Source organism: Coenobita brevimanus, chromosome 103 (genome assembly GCF_032717465.1).
Source record: "Coenobita brevimanus isolate Jiangsu-jjx chromosome 103, ASM3271746v2, whole genome shotgun sequence".
Classification (NCBI taxonomy): Eukaryota; Metazoa; Arthropoda; class Malacostraca; order Decapoda; family Coenobitidae; genus Coenobita; species Coenobita brevimanus.
This window is the reverse complement of record NC_137056.1, coordinates 33,381,297-33,402,661: the sequence shown is the minus strand read 5'-3', so window position 1 is coordinate 33,402,661 and position 21,365 is coordinate 33,381,297. Positions and strand designations below refer to the sequence as shown.

The 21,365-nt window shown below is 39.0% G+C and overlaps 1 protein-coding gene across 1 annotated transcript in view; it reads left to right on the top strand.

Annotated features, from left to right (window-relative positions):
• Window positions 1-17,781, top strand: part of LOC145415669 (ankyrin repeat and BTB/POZ domain-containing protein 2) — a 208,935-nt gene extending 191,154 nt beyond the window's left edge. Inside the window, exons 18-20 of the mRNA XM_080284884.1 lie at window positions 1,615-1,908; window positions 2,393-2,575; window positions 17,581-17,781. Of these exons, the coding sequence (XP_080141010.1) occupies window positions 1,615-1,908; window positions 2,393-2,575; window positions 17,581-17,781 (678 nt within the window). The remainder of the gene's footprint in view (window positions 1-1,614; window positions 1,909-2,392; window positions 2,576-17,580) is intronic.
• The last annotated feature ends 3,584 nt before the right edge of the window (window positions 17,782-21,365 follow it).

The following is a 21,365-nucleotide window of genomic DNA, read 5'->3' as shown; positions in this document are numbered from 1 at the left end:
AATTGTATTATTCGTGGTGAAGGCTTTCTTTTGCTAACCTAAAAAGCGAACTACTGTTGTTTCATTGAGTAACACTGATAAAGTAGGAGGAGCTAGAAGGGAGGATGATTGATCTTTGTTGTTGTAGGCCTTGTTCCCGTCTTTATCTAACACTCTGACGTCCTTTGTGAGTATCTGGCAGTACTCATATAGCAAATACTAGAGTAAGGATCCAGTGCAAGAGTATTTTCTTGTTTTGACAGGTCTCTGACGGGTATCAAAAACAGTTCCTAGTGTTAAAAAAAATTTCACATTAATAGTATCAGTAATAGTAGTAAATCAGCCCATCTGTCTGGTCGGGCAGATCCATCAGTCACGTGTAAGCAACCACCTCTACAGGGCTGGCTGCCCCATGCAGTGAACCAGTGTTCTGGGGTAGACAGCACTTTGCTGTGGTGAGGTGTGTGGAAGTATAAACCATATTTGCAGCTCTTTACAGGGGCACAGTAGCAGGCTTCATACCACCCGGCTGTTTGGTTATATGGTTACCATTCAGTTTTGTAAATGGTTTCTTGGGTTACGGGAAACCATTAAGCTTGTCACATAGTGTAGAGTCACCTGAGGAAGAAATAGGCAACACTACATCAGATGAGTGGATGATGGTAACCACCACCTATCTCTAGTTCCACAGTAAAAATCCTTTATGTGCTCCATAGAGAAGGGCATGGAGACACGTGTCCTGATATCACGCTCTAAGCTCTTATGCTTTGCAATCTCTCTCTCTCTCTCTCTCTCTCTCTCTCTCTCTCTCTCTCTCTCTCTCAAACATACAGAAATGACAGTGATTAGGTGGATGTGCTAGGTTTACAGTGGAAGAGTTGAGAGGTAGGATGGGACTGGAGTGCATTGGTATTGTGATGAGGTGAGGTAGAGTGAAATGGTTAGGGCATGTGGAGAGGATAGGGGATGATAATTGGGTGCAGAAAGTGAGAAGTGTTAACATTAGGGGGAGAGTTGCGAGAGGTAGACCTAAAAAAGACCTGGGATGAGGTCATTGAGTGTGACCTCAGGGATAAGGGACTGAATAGGGAAGCTGCTAGAGATCAAGCAGCATGGAGAGCCACCATTAGGTGACCAAGGCTGACGCATGTAAGCGTGTTGGAGCCTTCCAAAATGAAACAAATGCACACAGGAGAAGGTGTAGAGTCACAGAGCCAAACAGTATGCTGTGATGGAAAGAAAATCAATGATCCCCTGCCACTGACTCTCTTTGCTCCATCAGGTCCCTTTTACATTGTTGAGATGTAGTTTCAGTAGTTGGTCAGTACAATAGAAATGTCACACAAGTTACCTCAGTTTTCTGTAAAAGTCAGAATTGTTCAATTATCATAATTCTTGCCAACAGACATCTTTGTCCTTCTCATCAGAAGAAAAATACACCTACTCCATTACAGTGCTGCTTTATGATATACTGTATCCCTTTGTTTATATATACATATATATATATATATATATATATATCAGTATATATATATATATATATATATATACAGTATATATATATATATATATATATGTATATATATATATATATATATATATATATATACTAAGTCTAGTGCCCTTTTCATTCAGAATGAGGGCACATCCCTCTTGCTGGCAGACATCTTCTCATCTTGCTATGGTAAGGAAGCCATCAAAGAAATCCGAGACACCAGCATCTCTGGAGGAGCACGTATAGATCCAAAGTTTGTCAACAACCCAGAGCTCTCTGATGTGCAATTCAGAGTTGAAGGGCGAGTTTTCTATGCTCACAAGATCATCTTGGTAAATGCCTCTGCTCGTTTCAAGCAGATGCTCAGCTCCAAGTTCTGTGAGGGCAATCCACCCATTGTGCAGATTCATGACATTAGATATGATATATTTGAGGTGAGTGTAAGGGAGCAACATGGTAAGCAGCCTTCTCACATGATATTATTTTGTGGGGGAGAAAATTTTATGCATGCTTTAAAAGTGTGTTTGCAGATTAACTAGATTTAGGTTTGTATTCAGTGTTTAACATTTCGATCGGTGTAGTCTTTGACTTTCCTTCCTTATGCATACTGTCTTTAAACTCTCATATGAAGTAAACTTTGAAGTATCCATATACTTTTCTGCCATCCATCAGATTATTTGCCCATAACTTGTAATGGAGAGCTGTACCAGAGTAGATTATGTATCTGTCTGTTATTGCTTATTCCTGCAGTATCAGAATCTTGTACCCTGTACTTCCCTCGTATCTTATTTTTAATCCCTGTCTTCTTAATTTTAGGTCATTCTTGTCACATCTAAGTGAAGTTAAGTCCTCCCATATACAAAAATCTTCCTTTGCTGTGCCACTCCTCATTGCTTCATTCCATTCCAAACCCTTTAGTTGGTGATGCAGAGCCTGTATAAAGGTGGATGTGAAAACCTAGAAGTTGAGGCTGGGGATGTACTGGAGCTGATGGCAGCAGCTAATTTCTTCCAACTGGACTCTCTGCTGCGGTATTGCGAATCCCGTTGTTCTCGCCTAGTCCACCTCGACAATGTTGTCTCCATGTATATTCATGCAAAGGTCAGTGATGGGATTGTGCAATGGTAAAGCTTGCCACTTTCATAAATTTTGGGGACTTTATATTTATAATCTCTGAATATACTGTACTTTAAGTAATGAGCTGCAGGAAACATTGGTCCCCCAGCTTCTGCTGATGTGGCAATATAGTAGATTTAGTGAATCTCGCAAAATGCCTTCAGTCAAAATGGCACAACACACCTACCCATGAAATGTTTTTGCTCAACTTCCCATAGTAATGGAGTTTTTGTGGTTAGAAGTTCCCCAGTTGGCAGGAAACTGGCAATTCCTTGAGCACAATGGGGTCGGAGGCTGAGTGAGGTACCAGTTAGAATAATTTGCCATCAAATGTGCATGATGTACTACAGTAAAAGCTCGATTAACCGGAATGCATGGGGATTCTTCCATTCCGGATATGGAATTTTCTGGATAATTGAATGCTACTCTTAGAAATTTTCTGGGAGGGCAAACAAGTGAAATAGTACCAAACTTGAGACTTTATGTAAAGTAAATTTTTCAGTATTAGATACAGTACAGGTACACTCACGCTCACTGATATCTGCCCAGGGGTGCCCCCTTCCTACCTCAAAATACCCAAGGAAGAGGGGAGGGGGGGACGAAACAAGCTCCACCCACCACAACTCCAGCTCCCGACCATCCCCCATACCCCTACCCAACCCCCCAACCCACCCATCATTCTTAACTAGCAGTTACATCTCAAGCTGATTTCATGCTTAACACTCTTGGTCCCACTACTAATACAAACAAAGAACATTAGGATATGTTAAAAGAATATAACCATCAACATGTTGCAGCAAGAAATTAATGCATTATGACGTTGACAGTAAAACAAAAATGTTACCAACGGCCACCTCAGGCCTCCTGTGTTGGGTGCACTGCTTTGCAAACACACACACACACACACAAAACACACACACGAACAGCCGGAGAGAGAGGTCGTCCCAGGCATCGCTCCTAACCTTGAGTAGTTTCAGGAATTTTGTCTGTCCTGTCTCCTAGGGTCTTTCTTTAAATTTAAAATAATGAAAGTTGGTAGACTACCAAAAATGTAAAGATTTGTTGGCAATAGTATACATGAATGTTTGTGGCTTATTCGGTAACAGCTGTTTAGGTACTTTACCGGTACGTTAAAGATGGCCGAAAATGTAAACAATGAGGGAATGGAATTTCAAGGATTTGATGCTATAATACTAATGTCATGGACCTGGTGAAAACATTAATTATGAGGATTAGTGAACTCAAAAAAAAAGTAGAGAATCTAGTGATAAAGGATGTGTCAGGAAATACGGAAACCACCATACAGAGTCTAATCCAGTCCAACGAAACAGCCAATGAAGAGATTAAGAATTTGAAGAGGGAAAATGTTGAACTGAGGAGGAAACTTGAAGAGAGTACTAATAAAACGGAGAAGGTGAGTAATGTACTAGAACACAAGGCAAAGTGGGCACACGTAGAAGAAGAACAGAAAGAAGTGGTCAGCTTAAGAGAGATCATCCAGGAAGAAAGGGAAATGAACAAGAAAGAAATGGAAGAAAATGTAGTGAAAATACTGAAGAAAAAAGAGAAAATAGTGAGAGAAACTGTAGAAAGGAACAGATGTGTGGTAGTATTTGGAAACAGGGAAGAGGAAGAAAAGGTTAGGTTCGCAAGACTCGAGAGAGACACGAACATGGTGAGAGGAATATTAGGCAAGATTGACGCCGAAGGAGACAAGTGGGTAAAAGAAATTGAGGAAGTAAGGAGGATAGGGCCTTATAAGAAAGGGGAAACAAGACCAATGAGAGTCAAGTTTACATCAGAAAGTGTAATAAATGAGATACTTAAAGTGACCTGGAAATTAAGCAAAGAGGCGGGGATGGAAAATATTATAATAAGAAAAGATCTGAATGAAGAAGAAAGAGAAGTTTTAAAATCATTAAAGGAAGAAGTAAAGGAAAAAAATGATAAAAGGACAGAGGAAGAACGTAATACTTTTTTTTGGAGAGTATTGGATATGAAAGTAAGGAAATGGTATTTAAGGAAAAAGAAGTGAAGGAAACTAGGGGGGATGGTTGTGAAAGATCAGAAGTTGAGGAAGTGGTACGGACAGAGAGTAGGAGAGAAGAGGGTATTAATAATGTCAAAAATAATTTGAAGGTGATATATACTAATGTTGATGGTTTCATATCGACAAGGATCGAAATTAATGATTTCTTGAGAGAACATGAACCTGATGTCATGTGCTTTGTAGAGACCAAATTAAGAGAAGATATTGATGTTCATTTGGGAGATGGTAAATACAAACTGTGGAGAAAAGACAGAAAAGAAAAAAGGGAGGAGGAGTGATGATAGCAGTGAAGAACAACATAAATGTAGATACTGTGGAAATGGGAGAAGGCAGGGCTGAAGTGATATATATGAAATTAGAAACTGGAGAGAATGTTAAGAGAGATATGGCGGTAGTGTATGTTCCCCCAAAGACGAGAGCATGGAAGGATGACGAATACCATGAGATGTTGTCAGATATGGCTAGCTACTTGCAAAAAATAATTGAGAAAAGCAATAATATAATTTTGGTGGGTGACTTTAATTGTAAAGAGGTGAACTGGGAGGAATGGTACTCGGGAGGCGGCGAGGATTCGTGGGGTACTATGTTATTAAATATAATAATGAATAATGTGATGACGCAGTGGGTCAAAGAAGAGACACGGTTTCGAGGTGAGGACACACCAGCAAGGTTAGATTTACTGTTCACCAAAGAACCCGATGTAATAGAATCATTGGAATATCTCTGTCCTTTGGGAAAAAGTGATCACGTGGTCATTGAGTTCCAGATGTTAATAGGAAACGTCAAGCCAAGAGACGAGCTTCATAGACAGGGAAGATACAACTTTGGCAAAGCAAATTTTACAGACTTGAGAAACTTTTTTGAAAATGCGGATTGGAGAAAATTCAGAGAAACAAGAGAGATACAGAGGAAGTGGGATATCTTTCTAGACCTCTATAATTTGGGAGTGGAAAAATTTGTACCAAGAGTAAGAGGGAAAGAAAACAGGAAAAAGGAGTGGTTTAATAGAAGGTGTATGATAGCCAAAAAAGAGAGAGATAAGGCGTGGAACAATTGGAGAAAGAGAGGTAACGACAGAACAAAGGAAGAATATAAAAGAACAAGAAACTAATACACAAGAATACGTAGGGAAGAAGAAAGGAATTTTGAAAAAGGTATAATTGACAAATGCAAGGATGAACCCAAACTGTTTTATAGATTTGTTAATGGCAAACTGAAACAAAAGGAAGGAATCACCAAGCTGAAAGTAGATGGAGAGGTCTTTAAGGATGCGGCAATGCAAGCAGAAATAATGAACAAACGTTTCCAGTCAGTTTTCACTAAAGAAAAGGAGCTTGTGGAAGGGGAGGGAGTGATTAGAAATGTTCCAGTGATGAAAGATATAAAAGTGGAGGTGCAGGAAGTGTATAAATTACTGGAAACTCAAGATGTAAGGAAAGCCCCAGAACCTGATGGAATTTCTAATTGGGTACTGAAGGAATGCAGAGAACAACTGGCGGATAAAATTCACAGCTTAATTGTATGCTCACTGGAAGAGGGGAAAGTGCCAAAAGAATGGAAGAGGGCAAATGTGGTACCAATTTACAAGGGAGGAAACAGGGAAGAACCCCTGAATTATAGACCAGTGTCTCTAACCAGCATGGTCGCAAAATTGTGTGAGAGAATCCTGAAAGACAGATGGATAAAATATCTGGAAGAGATGAATATTTTGGCTGAATGTCAGTTTGGATTCAGAAGTGGAAGGTCATGTGTTTCAAACTTGTTGAGCTTTTACTCAAGAGCGATTGATGTGGTACAGGAGAGAGATGGTTGGGTGGATTGTGTGTACTTAGACTTAGAGAAGGCCTTTGACAAGGTACCTCATAAGAGACTAATGTGGAAACTAGAATATATAGGAGGACTAAAGGGGAAACTTCTGGAATGGATGAGAGACTTTTTGAGAGAAAGACAAATGAGGACAGTAATAAAGGAAAAGATGTCTGGATGGAGGGAAGTAACAAGTGGAGTCCCTCAAGGCTCAGTGTTGGCGCCAGTAATGTTCCTGATTTACGTAAATGATATGGTAGATGGAGTGAACAGTTATGCGAGTCTGTTTGCTGATGATGTAAAGATCTTGAGGAAGATAGAGGTTGAGGAGGATTGTAAAATACTGCAGGAGGATTTGGATAGGATACACAATTGGAGCCGGACGTGGGAAATGAAATTTAATGTAAAGAAATGTAAAATATTGGAAATGGGTAAAAGTACCAGGAGACCATCACTGAATTATTTTTTGGGTAATGAATTAATCACAAAAAGGAGAGAAGAGAAAGATTTGGGAGTGCTGGTCCAAGATAGTTTGTCACCAGAAAAGCACATTAACAAGAAAGTTGGAGAGACTTATAAGCTCTTGACTAACATAAGAGTAGCATTTCATTATATGGATGAGGAAATGATGAAAAAATTGATAGTGGCCATGATCTGCCCCAGGTTAGAATATGCAGCGGTAGTGTGGTGCCCACACAAAAAGAAAGATATAAACAAGATTGAGAGAATACAAAGAACAGCAACCAAGATGGTCCCCAGTCTGACAGACCTGTCATACAGAGAGAGGCTGGAAAAACTGGATTTGCCTTCGTTAGAGGAAAGGAGAAAGAGGGGAGACATGATTGCGGTGTTCAGGACCATGGTGGGAGTAGATAAAATTGACAAAGAAGATCTGTTTGTATGGGATAAGAGAGCAACAAGAGGACATGGAATGAAATTGAAAAAGTCAAGCTGCTTGAAGGATATCAAGAAATATAGCTTTCCTTACAGAAGTATAGACTTATGGAATAGCCTGGACAAAGAGATCGTCCAGTCTAAAAACTTAAACGAGTTTAAAGTTAAATTCGACTTATTGAGAAACAGCGACGGAAACCCACGAGCATAGTACATTCCGTGTATATCACAATTAGGTATATTCTTAAATATTTGGAACGACTTAGACAAAGAGGTGGTGCATGAGAAAAACATTCATGTGTGTAAAGGTAGACTTGATAAATGTGGATATGGAGACAGGACAACACGAGCATTGCTCAATTCCTGTATACTACAAATAGGTAAATACAAATAGGTAAATACACACACAGGGAGTCATCAGAGGTAGACGTGCTACATCGGTGCTCCATACCGAAACAACACGGCCAGTGTCATTATCTAAATTAGTATCTTTGAATGAGTCAAGCTCTGTACCAGGTTAGACTAAATGATTTTTCATTATTAAAAGGAAAAAAAAAAAAAAAAGTTTAAACAAGACTGGTTCAAACAGAACAAAGAACCACGAGGAAAAAAAAAAAATGCTCTGAGTCAGCTGGGTTTGTTTAGACTACAGCAACACGGGGAAAGTGTACATACTCTGTAAGTACATACTCTGTTCATTTAGTATTACAAAATGGATACATACTTCAGTAAAACAAATTTGGAAAAGAAAAGGGATAAAAGAAAAAGCAAAATGATGATTTCTACCAAGAACTGGTTGAAGTGGAGACTCACAATAGACTGGTTGAACGTGTACACAAACTAGAAATGGCTTTCAAAAATGAAATTGATGAAATAAAGAAGCAAATGCACTTGCAAAAGGAAGAGATAGAAAAACTAGGAAGGGAGGCCAATAAGAAAGACACAACCATCAGTGAACTAACAGTGGAGTTGAGTACGCTTAGGAAGAAAGTGAGTGAAATGGCAAGTACAGTAGTCAATCACGAGAGTGTTATGGAAGAGTTAAAAAATGACACAGAGACAATTAGGCAAGCAAGCAGTCTTATGGACCAGAGCAGTGATATTGAGGAGAAGATAACACAGGTGAATGAAGCTGTGCAAAGCTACAAAAATGATGTAGAAACCACGTATGCTGAAATGGTGAAAGTAAAGAAAGACTTAGAAACAAGGGTGGAGGAAAAAAGCATTAAAAAGGAAGTGAAAAGAATAATCCAAAACAATCCAAAGTTAGTCAGAGATTCAGTAGAAATAAACAAATCAATAGTAATCACTGGTATAGAAGAGGAAGAAGTTAAAAACAAGATCACAAGAGACAAAAAGGAGATGGCAAATGTAATGAGCTTACTGAAAGAAGTATCAGAGGAAATCTGTAGTAAAGACATAGAGGAACACAAAAGGTTAGGGAAATACGAGAAAAGCAAGACAAGACCTGTAAAGGTGACTTTCCAGAGTGTAAACACTGTGGAAGAGATACTAAAAAATGCAAAGAATCTTATGGAAAAAGAGGAGTTCAAAAATGTATGGATAAAAAGATGCCTAACACAAGAGGAACTGGAATTACTGAAAGAGAAAAGGGAGGAAGCAAAAACAAAAAATGAGGGAAGATCAGAAGAGGAGAAGAAGAAATTTGTTTACAAAGTAATAGGATTGCAGGTACGAAAGTGGTACACAAACAGGATGGGAGAAAAAGGAGGAAGGTAATAGAACCATGTCATGACAAGTATATAAACAAGATGATAAAGTTGATGTACTCAAATTTTTTTTTTTTTTTTTTTTATGCGAGGAAGAAGGAACCAAAGGCCATGGCCCGCAGTAACAGTTCCCTCCAAGAGAAAAACAAAATACAAGAGAGAGCCAAATTCAAGATCCGATCATTTTGAGATGCCTGGACACACTGCGTTTGAAAGACTGGAGATCATAGGCAGCAGGAAATACAGACAGAGGGAGACAGTTCCAGAGCTGACCTGTTGCATAAGTGAAAGACTGGGAGTAACGGTTAACTCTTGCATTAGAGAGTTGGACAGAAAAGGGATGAGAGTTTGCTGCCAGACGGGTGCTACGCGCCCGTCGTAGAGGTGGAGGAATGCAAGCAGACAATTCAGCGGAGCAGTGACCATTAAAGTAGCGATAGAAAAGAGATAAAGATGCAACAGTGCGGCGAAGAGACAGGGGTTGAAGGGAGTCAGTAAGAGGAGGAGAGTTAATCCACCCTATTGAGAAGAGCTGCATGTGGGGAGCCTTCCCACACATGAGAGTTGTACTCCACACAGGGGCGGATAAAACCTCTGTATAGAGTCAACAATTGTGCAGGGGTAAAGAAAGAGCGGAGTCGGCTTAGCACACCCAATCTCTTGGAAGCAGATTTTACAAGAGATGTAATATGGTCTTTCCAAGATAAGTCCCGAGTAAATGAAACCCCAAGCATGTTCAAGGATGATGCAGGATTAAGCTGAATATTATTAAACATTAATGGGTATACCTGTGGAAGATTTTGTCGGGTTGATAGGTGTAAGAACTGAGTCTTAGATGCATTAAAGACAACCATATTATTTTTACCCCAGTCAGTGATACGAGCCAAGTCAGACATTAGGTGTGCCATAGCCTCATCCCTTGTTTCTTGAAGTAACTGTTGAGATGGGCGTTGCGGGAACCGAATGGAAAGGTGAAGGGTGGAGTCATCAGCGTATGAGTGGATAGGGTTAGATGTACAGCTTAGAAGATCATTGATGAATAAAAGGAAGAGAGTTGGTGATAGGACAGAGCCCTGAGGAACACCACTGTTGATAGATCTAGGAGAAGAACGATGGCCGTCTACAACAGCGGCTATAGAACGACCAGAAAGGAAGCTAGTGATGAAGGCACAGATAGAAGGATAGAAACCGTAGGAGGGCAGTTTGGAAATTAAAGATTTATGCGAGACTCGATCGAAAGCCTTTGAGATGTCAAGTGCAATGGCAAAGCTTTCGCCAAAGTCCCGAAAGGAGGATGACCAGGAGTCTGAAAGGTAGGTGAGAAGATCGCCAGTGGAGCGTCCCTGACGGAACCCATACTGACGATCGGAAAGAAGGTTGTGATAGGAAAGATGCCTTAAAATTTTTCTATTAAGAATTGACTCGAAAACTTTTGAAATACAGGACGTTAAAGCAATTGGACGATAGTTGGAGGGTTGGGAGTGGTCACCCTTCTTTGGGACTGGCTGAATGAGAGCAAACTTCCAGCAAGAAGGAAAGGTACAAGTTGACAGACAAAGGCGAAAGAGTTTGCCTAGGCAGGGTGTAAGCACAGAAGCACAGTTCTTGAGAACAATAGGAGGGACCCCATCAGGCCCATATGCCTTGTTAGTGCTGAGGCCAGTGATGGCAGAAAATACATCAACTGAAGAAATTTTAATGTCAGCCATGAGGAAGTCAGAGGGGAGAAGTGATGGAGGAACAGCACCGGAATCGTCTAAGGTGGAATTGGAGGAGAAAGTCTGTGCAAAGAGATCTGCTTTATCAGTAGAAGAAATAGCTACAGAACCATCAGAGTAGAAAAGAGGAGGGAAGGATGATGAGGTAAAGTTGTTAGAAAGATTTTTGGCAAGGTGCCAGAAGGAGCGGGAAGAATTCGAGTTGGAGAGTTGAGAGCATTTAGTATGGATGAAATTATTTTTAGTAGAGCGAAGAACAGACTTAGCACGATTCCGGGCAGAAACGTAAAGATGATGTGATTCAGGGGTGGGTTGGCTCCGGTACCTTTTGTAGGCCTTCTCCTTGTTGCGGACAGCATTAGAACAAGCGTGATTAAACCAAGGCTTTCTTGCATTAGTCAAAGGATATGAGAAAGGAATGTTTGCTTCCATGCCCGAGAGAATAACCTCCGTAATGCGCAAGGCACACTCAGATGGCTCACGGCCATGGAAGCAATAATCATTCCAGGGAAAATCAAAGAAGTACTGCCTGAGGGCCTCCCAGTTCGCGGCTCCAAAATGCCACAGACGACGTTTCCCTGGAGGGTCCACAGGCCAGTACCGGAGTGATAGGACAGGTTAAAGTAATAAGGTTGTGATCGGAGGAGCCCAACGGAGAGAAAAGATTAACAGAGTAAGCAGAAGGATTAGTTGTGAGGAAGAGGTCAAGTATGTTGGAGCTCTCTCCAAGGCGGTCAGGGATACGGGTAGGGTGCTGTACAAGTTGCTCTAGGTCATTAAGGATAGAAAAGATGTAGGCTTGTTCACCAGGTGGATCCGTGAAAGGAGAGGAGAGCCAAAGGTGGTGGTGAACATTGAAATCTCCAAGAATGGAGATTTCAGAGAAAGGAGAAATGGACAGAATGTGTTCCATCGTAGAAGTAAGATAGTCGAAGAATTTTTGATAGTCAGTAGAATTAGGGGATAAGTAAACAGCACAGATATATTTAGTCAGAGAATGACAGGAAAGCCGAAGCCAGAATGTGGAGAATTCAGAAGAATCAAGTTCAGGAACACAAGAGCAAGATAAGTCGTTGCGTATGTATACACAACAGCCACCTTTGGCTTTGAAATGAGTATAGAGAAAGTAGGAGGATACAGAAAAGGGTTTGCTGTCGGTTGCCTCAGACAGCTGAGTCTCCGTCAGAAAAAGAAGGTGAGGTTTAGAGGAGGAGAGGTGGTGCTCAACAGAGCGAAAGTTAGATGAAAGGCCGCGAATGTTGCAGAAATGAAGAAGAAGAGAGTCAGACAGTGGTTCCAGGCACCTCGAGTCGTCACCGGGAGAGGGGCAGATGGCGGGGGCATTTATGGTCCCCCCCCCTGGGGACTCCGAGGCTTGATTAGTAGATGCCATTTTTGTTGATTTTTGAATAGGAAGTGTAGTGTGTACTGTGCATGAAGTTTGGTGAAGATAGTTAGAGAAATTTGTACTGGAGAGCATGCTGGCCTACTCTCTGTGTAACTGAGACACTGAAAAAGTTCAGCAAAGGGGGATGGTCAGGAACTAGTCCTGAGGGCTGATGAAACGGGAGCTCCAGCTCTCCCTGTCATCAGCTTTCCATCCACCTCGGGAGTACTGCCCTGCTCGACTGGTGCTACAGTCTACTCCTCTGAAATGTGGATGGAATGGTATCTAAATTACTAGAGATGAATGATTATGTCAGAGAAAATGAACCACAAATAATATGCCTAACTGAAACAAAATTAACACCAAGGATATCCAATGACATAATAAACTTAGAGGAATACAATATATGGAGAAGAGACAGAAATTTAAAAAAAGGAGTAAGGATGGAACTTTGGGGGATGAAGTACGTGAAAGGGTACAGCAGGGAAGGAAGGTTGTTGGTACACTGAAAGCAGTGATGAGAAATAGGGAGGTGAGTATGGAAGTTAAAAAGTCACTGCATGATGGTATTGTGATCCCTACCCTGACGTATGGAAGCGAGGCGTGGACCTTGCAAGAGGGGAACAAGTCAAGAGTGAGAGCAGTGGAAATGAGTTACTTGAGAGGAGCATGTGGAGTGACGTGGAGGGACAGGTTGACGAATGAAGAAGTGAAGGAACGTTGTGGGGTAGATGTGGATGTGGTTGAGAAGATTAGGAGAAATACACTGAGGTGGTTTGGACATGTGGGGAGAATGGAGAATGAAAGACTGACTAAGAGGGTGTATGTAGGTGAGGTGGAGGGAGGGAGAGGGAGGGGTAGACCGAGGATGAGGTGGAGGGATGAAGTTGAGAGGTATATGAGGGAGGGGGGGGTGAGTTGGGGGGAGGGTAGTCAAATGGTTGGTGACAGAGTGACTTGGAGGCGTTCTTTGCGGGATTAGGGCGTCGGGCTATAGATAGATAGATAGATAGAACTAAGAAAAATCTAAAAGTCAAGGAAATAAAACTAGATATACCATCACAAGTAGAACTGATTGCAGTAGAGATCGACACATCTGAAGGTAAAGTAATTGTAGCCAATTTGTACATGCCACCCAGATCAAACACATGGGAAAGAGACGAATATGAGGACCTGGCAGAGAGTACAATTCAGAGTATAAGATCATTGCTACATAAAATGGAAGAGAAATCGGAAAGAATTATACTAACTGGGGACTTCAATACAAATATAAATTGGAATACTCTAGATATAAATAGCCAAGAAAGCTGTTGGGACCAAAAGCCCCTGGATCTCGTACGAGAGTTTTTCTTAACGCAACATGTGAGGGAAACCACCAGAAAAAGAGGACTTGATGTACCTTCAGTGCTAGATCTAATATTTACTAGGCAAGAAAATGATACTGACAGTTTAATATATCACCCTCCACTCGGCAAAAGTGATCATGCAGTACTAAATTATAACTTCAGGATAGCATATGACATAGTAAACAGCAATGACAGTTACAAAAAGAGCCTAAACTATAAAAAGGGAAATTATCAAGACCTAAAGAAGTATTTCTTAGAAGTTGGTTGGGAAAATGAGCTTAGAGGACAAGATTTAAATGCTGTATATAAAAAATTTTGTGAATTTTATGAAATAGGAGTCCAGAAGTACATCCCACAGCACAAAGAAGCAGATAAGAAAATACAGAAATGGTTCAATACAGAATTTAAAAAATCAAAAGAAAGAAGAGATTTGTTGTGGAATAGATACAGAAGACACAATAGTGAAACGGCGTATAATAATTACAAACAAGCAAGAAACGACTATACAAGAATAAGGAGGGAAGCCCAAAAACAGTTTGAGGAGGATATAATAAATAAAAGTAGTGATCAACCAAAGCTGTTTTACAGCTGTATCAGAAGCAAAACCAAAATAAAAAAATATAATACAATCCATTACGGACGAGGGAATCACTTATACACAAGTGAAAGATATTTGTGAAGCACTAAATAAGAATTTCCAATTAGTTTTTACAGAAAAAAAAAATTTTGAGAGGGACTATGTGGAACATGCATGTCCATACATACTACCAGATATACAATTAGCAGAAAAAGTAATACAGGAGGAGTTAAGTAGATTAGACAGAGGAAAAGCAAGTGGTCCCGATGAAATTTCATGTTGGGTATTACGAGAATGTGCAAAGGAGTTAAGTAAACCATTATTTTTAATTTTCAAGAAATCCGTGAGTCAAGGTAAACTACCTGATATTTGGAAAAAAGCAAATATTGTCCCCTTATTCAAGAAAGGAAATAGACAAAATCCACTCAACTACCGACCAGTATCACTGACCAGTGTAATAAGCAAGGTATTAGAAAAACTTATAAGAAAAGCTTGGGTAAATCATCTAGAAGAACACAGTATGATAACAGAAAGACAGTTTGGTTTCAGAAAAGGAAAATTATGTGTTACTAATCTGTTGAGCTACTGTGACAGAGTAACAAACACAATACAGGAAAGGGAAGGATGGGTGGACAGTATCTATTTAGATTTCAAGAAAGCTTTTGACACAGTACCACACCAAAGACTTTAATGGAAACTGTACCATCAAGGAGGAATTCGAGGCAAACTGTTTTGTTGGATGCAAGACTTTCTCATAAAAAGAGAAATGAGGACAGTACTAAGAGGAAACTACTCATCATGGAAAGAAGTGACTAGTGGAGTACCACAGGGTTCAGTGCTGGCACCAATCATGTTTTTAGTGTGTATAAATGATATAAACAGTAACACTGGAAATGAGAGCTATCTGAATATGTTTGCAGATGATGCAAAAATACAGAGGGGAATTACTAACACAGACTCTTGTAAAGAGCTACAAGAAGAATTAAATAAACTTCATGAATGGAGTAGTACATGGCAAATGGAATTCAGTGTGGACAAGTGTCATGTAATCAAGTTTGGTAAAAGTGGAAAAAGACCTGATTGGGATTATAAGTTAGGAAATAAAACCCTATACACATCAGAAAGAGAGAAAGACCTAGGTGTGATTATCAATAACGGACTATCTTCGGCTGACCACATCAGCGAGAAGGTACGGAACATGTATACACTGCTTGCAAATATGAGAATAGCATTCACATACATAAATGAAGACATGCTAAGAAGGATAATAACATCATTCATTAGACCAACCCTGGAATATGCATCAGTAGTCTGGAGTCCTCATCTCAAAAAGCATATAGACAAGATTGAAAAAGTTCAAAGGGTCGCTACAAGATGGATACCAAGCTTAAGGGACCTAAGCTACGAAGAAAGACTAAATAAACTGAATCTACCAACACTACAGGAGAGAAGGAAAAGAGGTGACATGATAATGCTATATAAGTGCATATCAGGAAAGGAGAAAATAGACATAAATGATTACTTAACATATTGAGAAGCATCAGCAAGAGGACACTGCAAAAAACTGCATAAGAAGAGAGGTGATAAAGATGTAAGGAAATTCAGTTTCCCAAACAGAGCAATTGATCAATGGAACGCACTACCGAGTGAAATAGTGTATGCCAAAACAATTCACAAATTTAAGGATATGTACGATAAATATGGTTTAAGACACGGGACAGTACGAGCTTGACTCATTCCTGTAAAGATACAATTAGGTAACAATTAGGTAAGGTAAGAACACACACACACACGCACACACACACACACACCTAAGCTACAAAGAAAGACTAAATAAACTGAATCTACCAACACTACAGGAGAGAAGGAAAAGAGGTGACATGATAATGCTATATAAGTGCATATCAGGAAAGGAGAAAATAGACATAAATGATTACTTAACATATGGAGAAGCATCAGCAAGAGGACACTGCAAAAAACTGCATAAGAAGAGAGGTGATAAAGACGTAAGGAAATTCAGTTTCCCTAACAGAGCAATTGATCAATGGAATGCACTACCGAATGAAATAGTGTGTGCCAAAACAATTCACAAATTTAAGGATATGTACGATAAATATGGTTTAAGACACGGGACAGTATGAGCTTGACTCATTCCTGTAAAGATACAATTAGGTAAGAACAATTAGGTAAGAACACACACACACACACACACACACACACACACACACACACACACACACACACACACACACACACACACACACACACACACACACACACACACACACACACAGGTACAGACACAGACGCACACAAACACCGGACGCATGAGGCCTGGGATGGCTGTTGTTAACGTTTTTGTTTTATTGTCAATGTTATAATGCATTAATTTCTTGCTGCAGCATGTTCATAGTCATATTATATACTTTTTACATATCCTAGTGTTTTATATTTGTGTATTAGTAATGTGACTATGAGTGTTAAGTATGAGGTTAGCTTGAGATGTAACTGCCAGTTAAGAATGATGAGTGGGGGGCTGGGAGGGGTAGGGGTATGGGGGAGGGTTGGGAGCTGGGGTAGAGGCGGGTGGAGCTCGTTTTGTCCCCCCCTCCCATCTTCCCTGGGTATATGGGGGTACGAAGGGGGCACCCCTGAGCAGAAATTAGAGATCATGAGTGTACACTACAATACACACAAAGACTGGTATCCGGAATATTTTCGACCCCATGCCGGATCGAATTTCTGTTCCGGTTATATGGATGTGCTGATGCATCGGATGCCGTTTAATTGAGCTTTTACTGTACTTTCAGGTACTTTTTCTGCCTTTCCTTCTCCTCTCCCCTTATCCCCTATCACCCTTGCACTCAATTTCAGCATTAAGAACAGGATTTTCTGAATAGGTGTGAACCTTCCATGGGTGCTGATATAGCAGTATATATGTTACCAAGTTCATAAAAATTTGTTCAGGGTTTGAATATGGGGTGGGGATTAGAGATGATGGTGAACCTAATATGCAGTTAAATTTGTGATGCTGCCTCTTCCAGAATTTTTGTAGGACAAAATTGAAAATCTACCTCATATGAGGTATATTGCAGCCTGTCAGACCAACCTGTTATGAGGCATGTTGTAGCTTACAGGTTATCATCCTGGAATTATACATGATTGGTGATGTTCATTTCAGAATAATGAAAACAGTAATGATGGTTAACTCTCGTATGGTAGGGACATCTCTAGTGTTCAGTTATTACAGTACAGTACCGTATTCTGTTCAACACTGAGTCATAGGAGCCTGAGTTTTCATACTTTCATGGTTGGGACAGCTTTAGCATTCTATTCCAATAAACACTAGATGCTTTTATTCAGCTAAGAGTAAGTTATAATAGCCTGATAGTATTCATGTATGTGGAGTAATTATGCTTAACCTTTTTTCTTATGACATAGATGTTATTTACCTTACTTTATGGTCTACTGTACATCCACAGGTGTATAATGCAGTGCAACTGCTAGAATACTGCCAAGGCTTCCTGCTTCAAAACATGGTAGCACTGCTGACTTATGATGATTCTGTGCGTCGCCTCATCTTTGGTAAGCGTCTCCACAACCATGACGTACTAGCTGGTCTCCTCCTGACACTCCAGGCTCGCATAAAGGCACGCTCATCACCTCGTGCTGGCAAGAAGTGAGGCACATCTTAAAGAGAGCAGAAAAAGGAGAGAGAGAGAGAGAGAGTATGTTGTGGAAGAATAAAAAGAATTTTAAATATACACTGTACAAATTACAATATGAGAAAAAATTAGGTGTGTGTGAAGCCTAAGAAAGATCTGAAGTCATTTGAAAATGACAGACTGATGAAGCAAAAGTAAGAGAAAAACTGAATATTAGGATAAAACATTATTTAAAAAGTCATGTGAGACATTTGCTTCACCACCGTGGAAGAATAGTAATGTTGGTTTTGGTGTCCAGGCAACATGAGCTGAACTTGGTTAATATATTTTATGTTGAATAACAATACAAAAACAGCTATCATAAAATCATTTCATTGTGATAATTTTGTATGTAGTCACATTTTCATTTTGAACTGTTGGATTGGCTCCTAAAGCATTAAATGTTCTCAGGAGTTCTGGATAAGGCATTTTAAAGCTGAACAACAGAAGTACATTACAATATTGAATGATTCCCCTGAACAGTGTAATAGTTATCTTAGTTTCTGGTGACATTGCTCCAGATAAGTTTAGCTTTGATATTCTATTGAAGTCATTGTCAAATCATACATATAAAAATAAAGTGGGTGTATTTGCCTGATCAGGCTTAGTCTGCTGGTCAGACTTAAGCTCTGCCTCACCACTCACCCAGGTTCTCAGTCTGGCTTAAAGGACTAGTTTTGGTGCTCTGATACTTTAAAATACATTACTGTATATAATGTAGTATATTATATCTTTACCTGTTGCAGTTTCATTGATGAATATTTGGTTATGAAACAGTGTTGCCCTGTTTGGCAAAGTCATCAGTATCCAAAGTTTTAACTGTTTATGCTGTAATATTGTATCTGTAAATGATGTTATACAGAGGTGAGAGATTTCTCGAATGTCTGGTGGAGAGTCTTGATAACTGTCATCCAGATATTCAGTTTTTGAGCTAAAATATCCTGGTCTAACACAGATAATTATGAGCCACTCATATTTTTAGTTATTACAAAGTTGTAGAATTTGTATATACTAGAATTAAGTAAGAGGATATTGTCATACCAAGATATTAGTGCATATGGACTGCTTTAAGCACTGGAAGGACAAATATCTTTAAATGTTTGAAGAATGGTTGCGGGTTTTATTTAATCTTAGTTCTGGAGGAGTGTGTATCCAGAATAGTTTTCTCACTCGCAAGAAATTTTTGGTGTTAAAATGCGGCCAAAACTCAAACTCAGGAGAGTGTGTGTTTATACATATATATATATATATATATATAAATATAATTAATACCTACACTCATCCTTGGAAACATTAGTGAGTGTAAGGAGTGGCCCAGTGGTTTCACCTGATAAGATACATGGTAGTGATTAAAACAAGTCCAGTGATTGTGACTCGTGCCAAAAATTGTGCCAACACATAGAAACACTATGTGACAGTGTTAAGATTTCTAGAAATATTAAGACTTCTTTTATGGAATTCAGTAGTGCAGTTCAGACTCTTAATGTAATTTTGTTTCTAAATGTGAAGTTGTAATGCTCAATCAAGTCCAGTTTTATAGTTAGGATATACCGAAGAGCCTCAGCTGTGCAGATTACTTCCTCTGTAATATAGTCCAAAGTGATCTGTATTGTATGTGAAACTGGTGCACACAGTGTTAGTACAGTACAGTGATTGCATATTTATCTCAGTAATTTTCAAATTTTCTTACTTTGCTACATGTGTATTGTACTCTGGAAAATATGTGAAGCATTTCTGTCACATTATGTGCATTCCTAGTGATGAGTAAAGATAATGTGTGCACCCAAAGCCTGCAGGAATAATGTCTGTGTAAATGTTATTGGTGTGTGATAGTTTATTTAAGTGTTATTTTATAATGTGTGTGAGTGATATTTGTGTTCCTCTTATGTGTTAACCAAGAAATTATTATAAATTTGACAGGAATATTTTTTTTAACATGTGATAATATGGAAATTGTTAAACATGGATAATTAATGAGCTTGATTCATCTGTGAAATAGCTCTGTATTGTATTTTGTAAGGAAAACATTCCTTACAACTACATTCCAAGTTTCATTAATACAGAAATAATTCTGGCTCGTGAAAACCATTGTATAGTACTGTATGCCTTTACACATCACTAGACTTTCCATTTTTCTGGAGTCAGTGTGAATCTTTTGATATTGTTATATACAGTAGATATTTGTGTTTATTTTTATCATTAAGTATTGCAGATTATTCAAAATGATGAATACACTGGCATATGCAAAGACTCTTCATGATAAGAGTGAAACACCACCATGTCCCAGCCGTCATGTATATATAGTGTATATTTACCAATTCCTAATACCTCATAAAGCATTCATCCTACCCATTATAGGCCATGATAAATTCATTTAAGAACCAGATTTTATGGTAAGATTAATCTAAGTTGTAAGAACTTGAAAGTGCATGCCTATGGTATGTTCATTTCATTTTATGCATGTCCTGAATTTTTTACCAATGCATTTCACTTACAGTACATATTTTGAGTACCCCGTGTCTCCCGACTCCCACTGTTGTACAATACCACTACCTCAGATCTTTATTAGTGCGTCGTCCTATTTGCTTTTTTTATCAAATTTCTGTATATAGTAGTCACTGCCAGCCAGAATTCTGCGAGTGCCAAGCAGTTTTGTGAATTTTTATTAGACCTACATTTATATTATTATTATTATTATTATAATTATTATTATTATTATTATTACTATTATTATAATTATTAGTTATTATTATTATTGTTATTATTTTTACTCCACTTTTTTTTGTCTGACGCACTGGATGAACTGCAAGTGCTCAAGCCACTCACTGCTCCCTGGATGAGGCAGTAAGTGCATTGTAAATACTGCACCTATGACATAGTCTCTACCAGATTTAAGTAACCTTTAGGCATTTGGTATTCTATTTTTTTATATTGTCATACTTAACTTTTGTTCTCATTTTATAATCTCACAAATTTTAATTTTAGGATGTGTGAGGCAGCAGGTTTTTATAATGAATACTTATTAATGAATATACAGCAACCAATAGGATACACAAATGTACATTTGTTAATTTTTCATTTGCATCATCTTCATAATAATGCACCACAGTACAGTACTATTATTGTGTATTAAATATTTGCTTTATTTCTTTTTAAAATATAACAACGAATGTTGCGTGTGTTACCTTCCCAGTTATAAGAATACAGTAATTTTTATAAAATGAATGAATACTTGGTACATGCAATGCTATTTTCATCCACTCTGGTAGGTCCAATAGTTTTGTCTGTAGGGAAATGTTATTTTACTTAATCAGAATCATTATTTCTTATCTTCTTTCCTTCCTTTCTTCCTCATGTCCTTCTTTCCTTCATTCTTTCCTCATCCTTCAACCTGTGGGTGATCCTATGCTGAGTGACAAGCCAAATAGTTTCCTGTACACCTGGAAACCATTTACTATGCTGGGTGGTAACCATATAACCAAATTATGGCACCTGGTGGTTTAGTGGATAATTAAGGTGCTCCAGTCAGATTGAGCCAGTGCAGGTTTATATCCAAGGGGTGG